The sequence below is a fragment of the Macrotis lagotis genome, chromosome 1 (assembly GCF_037893015.1).
Source record: "Macrotis lagotis isolate mMagLag1 chromosome 1, bilby.v1.9.chrom.fasta, whole genome shotgun sequence".
In the NCBI taxonomy this organism is placed as follows: Eukaryota; Metazoa; Chordata; class Mammalia; order Peramelemorphia; family Peramelidae; genus Macrotis; species Macrotis lagotis.
Window position 1 is genome coordinate 260,699,416 of NC_133658.1, and position 6,471 is coordinate 260,705,886.

General features: G+C 36.5%; 1 protein-coding gene across 1 annotated transcript; it reads left to right on the top strand.

The window, feature by feature from the left end:
* The first annotated feature begins 59 nt into the window (after nt 1–59).
* On the top strand, nt 60–4,272 carry FAM209A (family with sequence similarity 209 member A). The gene is made up of 2 exons (XM_074210315.1): nt 60–3,206; nt 3,912–4,272. The coding sequence occupies exons 1-2, from the start codon at nt 2,958–2,960 to the stop codon at nt 4,170–4,172; spliced, it is 510 nt and encodes a 169-aa protein (XP_074066416.1). The 5' UTR covers nt 60–2,957; the 3' UTR covers nt 4,173–4,272.
* The last annotated feature ends 2,199 nt before the right edge of the window (nt 4,273–6,471 follow it).

Here is a 6,471-nt window from a genome sequence, read left to right on the forward strand (position 1 = left end):
AAAATAAAGCATACACTAATAATGAAACTATTGTTTATTTGCCTTGATTTTGTATCTAGTAGTAAAAACTGAATAGGGAAGAATCTTCTATGGTCACATAGGGACATTTCAGAAGAGGTCATATCCTTATTTTCAGCCAAATAGGGAACCAGAAAGTTGTACTTCTATAATAATTAGGGAAAATGTCTTTGTGTGCTTTTAAAGATAAGAAGGAATAGAATCTCTCTATAAAATGCAGCTGAGGTGAAAGATCAGATAAGAGGAAAAGAATAATCTTTTGGTGAGCTAACGTAATGTGTGGCAATGTCTTAGGACAATGACATTGTCCAATCTGATCAATGTAATCAAATGAAGAGCACCCTATTACTAGAACATCTCTACCTCTGAAGATTTTTTTTTTAGGTTTTTGCAAGGCAAATGGGGTTAAGTGGCTTGTCCAATTAAGTGTCTAGACCGGATTTGAACCCAGATACTCCTGACTCCAGGGCCGGTGCTTTATCCATTATGCCACCTAGCCCCCCCAACCTCTGAAGATTTTAATCCTTATTTACCACTTTTGATGTTCAACACTACCTTTTTATGTAAGAATTTTTTTAAAATAAAACTACTGTTCTGACACTGCAAGTTTTCCCATTAGTATAAGCTTCATTGTAGTTTCCATTCAAAGATGCAAAATATGTTTGATCCTCTTTATTTTTTGGTCATTTCAGTAGAAATTAATATTTTTATTGTGTAGATATACATTCCAGTAGAATTCAAGTTCCTTAATGACAGCACCATATTTTATCCAAAACTGGTATGATTGCCTTGCAGTTATTAGGTACTTAAAGTTATATTCAATCTTCTATCATAAGCTATTCATTTCAGCAATACTGATTGTGTGCCTATTATACAGAACACTATATATCAGAAACTGGAAGTAAATAATTAGGAAATGAGTAATTGGATCTTGACCCTGAGAGATAAGTATAAAATTAACTGTAGCTAGTACTGTGCCCTTAGACAATCATATCTCCAATTTCCTCTATAAAATGGGTATGTTGAACTCAAATGATTACTACCATCCTTTATGATTCTGAAGTAAATGATTCTGTAGTATTATGCTCCTAGGGTTCAGAGGAGAGAGATCACAATCTGATTTGTAGAATAGGGGAGAATGTTATTGAAGGATCTTGAAGGATGTGAAGGATTTCAGCAAGTGAAGTTGTCAGAGAGCATTCCAGTGGAATGGCACAGAGGAAGCATTGTAGTATACCTGCTGTACAGAGGAATATAGAGAGAAGCAAGAAAGACAAGGTAGTGCCAATTTATGAAAGACAAATGACTGATGCTCCTTTGGTTAGTGTTTAAACCCTTCAGTGATTCTGTTGTATCCTGGATAATTTGGCAGTGGCACTCTCTTGCATAGGCTCATTTGGAGGGGAAAGACATGAAAGCAGTATGATGTGTATATCTACACAATCAAAATATTAATAATCTATTGAAATGACCAAAAAATAAAGAGGACCAACACATATTTTGTATCTTTGAATGGAAATCAGGAGGCTGTTGCCAAGCACCAGGCATCTGAAGACAAAAATGAGTATTTCCTGTCTTCAAGAAACTTCTGGTTTGCTAAGGCCCTAAGAAGGGAGGGATAGATCAGAGACATGTCAGGTATAATAAGCCTTTCATTCCAGGTATAGTTCTTGAAAATATTCTTTCACCTGAAACTAGCTTTTATTAAATGAATACATCCTGGGCGGCTAGGTGGTGCAGTGAATAGAGCACCAGCCTTGGAGTCTGGAGTACCTGGGTTCAAATCCAGCCTCAGACACTTAATTACCCAGCTGTGTGGCCTTGGGCAAGCCACTTAACCCCATTGCCTTGAAAAAAAAATCTAAATGAATACATCCTTAAATTATTGTTTTATCTTCTCTAGATTCAACTCCTCAGGATTCATCAATGGGCTAAAATTTTTGTTTTAATTCTTTTTGGTTCCCATTCTTTAAAAGTTCTACCAGCCAGATGCTTTTTAACATAAAAGTGAAAGAAAAAAATGCATATAATAAGCTTAATTTCCCGTTGACTCTGAGTAGATATAAATGCTGACACTGAAAATTCTGAAATTGAGAATTTTACTTTTAAGTTTAATTGAATTCACCACCACCTCCTTTGCTTCCCAGATTAGTATATATCCATTGCCTAAAATATCCTCCAAGACCTCCATCATTTACCAGCTCCTCTAGGAAGTCTTTCTCCACAAAACCTCATTTCCTCCTTGAAGTCTTCCTGACTTCATAGATATATCACTTTAAGTCTTCTGGAGATGTTGTAAGGAGATTTTTACACAGGTTTGCCTAGATCCTCTCAGCAGGTTCTCCCCACTCTGATGATTCCATTGATTTTTCTTCTTCAAACCACAATATCAGTAATTACCCCAGGCAGTTTTGCCCTGATAATGCCCTATATTATACTGCAGTATATCACAGATATGCAGTTAAAAATCCATGATGTTAATAAGCATCAAAAAGTCATGGGTTAGTAAGTAGAGAATATTCCCTGCTTCAGGTTATACTTGATACCACACATAATCAGAGTTTCGGGGCTTTATGGAAAGCTAAAAAATGTCTATAAGCTGTGATGAAGACTTCTATTCCTAGAACTCCAGGTATTGTTCATCTGGGATGATGTCTTTGGAATGAGGACTTGGGCATCACAGGGAAGCCAACTCTGTGTCAAATGAGTCTGGCTCCATCTTTCTTGCTGGCCCCTTTAGGCCTTTCTCTCTGACTTGCTGGGATGGGTCAGTAGTGACACCCACCTCCCTGCCCCCCTCCTCCAAGCAGCTGTGATGTAGTCTGGTGATTCAGGCATTTGGTGATGTCACAAAAGACCAGACAACTTGGCTTTCAGATTCCCAGATGCCTGGGGAAACACACTCACCATGAGCAAATACTCGCCCCTCTCTGCTCATCATGCATATGCTGAAATGCTTTTTGTTCTTCCTACTGTGCACTACTTTAGGGTATGCCTTTATGTTCTCCTCTCTGAGACAGAAAACCAAAGAATCTGCGGGTGACGTGCCTTGTGGAGGCCACTTTCGGATAAGGCAGAATCTATCTGACCAGGCCAAAGGCTGGCTTGGGAGTAAATGGATCTGGCTATTGTTTGTTGGACTACTCTATGCTATAGTAAGATTCCGAGGGGAAGGTGACAAAAATAAGGTGAGGCTCCAGTTTTGAATGGAAGAGAAGTATTGGGTTACCTTTACATTTTGTGTTGCATGTTGTCTTGAGTCCAATATCTTGAGTCCAATCAGGCTTTATTTTCACTATAGGTATCAGAAGAGGTAATGTTAGTGGGGACAAAAGATACCTGTGTTGATGAACTCATTGGATTTAAAAATAACTCTAGGTCAGGAAGAGAACTTGACCAAAGAAAGAGGTTTAGAGCTCACAATGTGAATCAGCTTATTAAATAAGCCCTTTAAAACTTGTTCTCTTCACTTGACAACATAAGGACTCATTTCCTCAGTGACTAACTGGCAGAAAGTATCTAAAGGCCTTGTTATGAAGAGCAAGATTCAAATACACAAACTCCTCAGATTTTCCTTCAGATAATAGACATTAATAAGGCCAGAAAATTAAACTATTAGCTTTTTTTTTGGATGAAAATTGACTCATCTATTTGAATATAACTCTGTTTTTCCTAGTGACTAACAACATGAAAATCTATAATTGTCTTCTATAATAGAAATGCGATATAATAATTGTGTTTCTGAAATACTTATCCTGCCATCTGGGGGGAGATCAGGGAATAGCAGTATGTTTTATGTTATACTTTGACAAGAACAACTACTTTAGACTGATCCACACTCCTTCCTACCCACCCCCAAATATATGACTCATTACTAAAATTTTTTTTGACAGGATAAGGATCTTAGCAGCGGAAGCTGTTTGTACCGCCCCCAACAAAAGAAAAATCAGAATGCTACCCCTAACAAAGACTATGCACTGAATACCTTAACCCAACTGGAGATGGATCTGGTGACATTTGTGTCTAAAGTGCGAAGTCTCAAAGTGGCCATGGCGTCTGGTAATTCCCTCAAGCTTCCAGACTCAGAGATCCCTTCAGATCCACACAACAATATTACGATATATGAAATTTGGGGAGAAGATGACTCTGACTAGATTGGTTTGGATGTTCAAGTAGGAGAGGCAAAAGAAAAGTTGATTGACAAACACTATACAAACTAATAAACTATTCCCAATAAATAATTCCCTCATTTCATAGCTTTTTTAAAAAAAATTTAACTTCTCTCATCTGAGACTGATGACTTTAGATTTTATTTTTTATTTAAATGGTCGATCATGTTAGTAATCACATTCTCCCCAAAATTACAGGGCTATAATGGTAATGATCTTTTATTTTAACTGGGTATGGGAAATTATTGGAAAAATACAGTTGTAGAAAGAACAAAATTTTTCATATAAACTTTCTTACTCAATTCTGTTCTGATGTTAAATATCTCAGAAATGTTACTTTTGATACAGCTGCCTAAATAATGAGTTTCTGTGATCTCTAGGGAGATTGAATTGGGCAGAGGTCAAATATAACTTTTAGAATTTTTGACCCTGTAAAATGCCATGTAACTATAATTCTTCTCATTCAAGCATTTGACCAGATGAAAATTCTTTCTTCCCTACCCCCTTGTCTTTTGATGACATTTTAAAATTCCTTGGAAATGGTTTTTATAAGCATGAAAACTTTAGCTTTTAGAGCCATCATTTTTCCCCTTGTGTTTTATATTGTGGAATCTGAAGTAGATTTACATCCAAAACAGTAATTGTCATTCTTTTAAATAAAAGACTTAATACAACCATGGAAACAATGTAAAGCCTGGCAAATTGCCTTCTGTGGGGCGGGGGGAGTAAGATTAGGGGAAAAATTGTAAAACTCAAAAAAAATAAATCTTTTAAAAATATAAATAAAATATTTAATACAGCAACTCTTAATAGAAGTTCACATGATTTCAGAACATTTGGATGGTAAAAACTGTTCCTACATTGAAATGAAATGGTAGCCACACTATTTTCCATTAATTGAATATAAACTATTAATCCCTGAAATATTGAAGAGAATCATAAACACCACAAAAAAAAGGGACCTTTGGCAACAGGATGGTTGTAAAGTGTTAAGAGAGTAACAGCTTCGAAAATTTGAGGAAATTTTGGTAAAGTGTACATACCCACAGTTACCTGATTTAGGAAAAGTGATTTTGATGCTGATTCAATTCACAAATATCCCTTGGAGGGGCAGCTAGGTGGCGCAGAGCACCAGCCTTGGAGTCAGGAATACCTGGGTTCAAATCCAACCTCAGGCACTTGATAATTACCTAGCCCTGTGACCTTCGGCAAGCCACTTAACCCCGTTGCCTTGAAAAATCTAAAAAAAAAAACAAAAAAAAACATCCCTTGGATGTTTTCTATTATGAAGTATAAAAATTAAGAAACATAGTTTTATATATGCTACCTGAAAATGTGGATTTACAATATTGACCTAGAATCTCATACTATTCTGGCACCAAATCATTGTCCAGAAAAATCTGATAGACCAGCCAACATTTGTGTTTTGTAACTAATAATAGATGGACTGCTAGGTAGGTTGCACAGTTGAATGGAGCACCAGACCTGAAGTCAGGATGTTTAAATTTCACATCAGACACTAGTGACCTGGGCAAGTCATTTAACCCTGTTTTCTCATGTGTAAAATGAACTGGAAGAGAAAATGACAAACCACTCGTATCTATGCCAAGAAAACCCCAGATGAGATCATGAAGAGTTAGACACAATTGAAGAAGTTTACATTAGCAGTGGAAGGGAAACAAAATTATTCTGATAGAAAATGTGTTCTGGGGCAGCTAGGTGGTGCAGTGGATAAAGCACCGGCCCTGGAGTCAGGAGTACCTGGGTTCAAATCTGGTCTCAGACACTTAATAATTACCTAGCTGTGTGGCCTTGGGCAAGCCACTTAACCCTATTTGCCTTGCAAAAACCAAAAAAAAAGTGTTTCAAGTTACAAAAACTCAATTTATAAATGTGTGGAATTGCAAGAGTTCATTTTGAGTGATGGGACGTTCTGAATCATATGGTCTAGATTCTTTAGCAATGAGATCAAAAATTATATGTTTGCATACATAATTGGATTTTTAAAAATAAATGACTACTGTCTTCTACATTGTAGTCCCCTTTATTAGGTGATATATTCTGAGGAATGGATTCCTCAGTGAAATGTCTAGAACTTGCTTTACTACTTGTGACATGAAGAGTATACCCATTATATATCTCTTCAATTGAACCAAATCTCCCTCCTTTAAATGCAGATTTAATTTTGGACAAAAATCTTGTGGAACCAAGAAGGGAGGCTATGAAGGGATGTGAATAGCTTTCTTGTGTATACCCAAAATTGGTATATTTTATATATTTTACA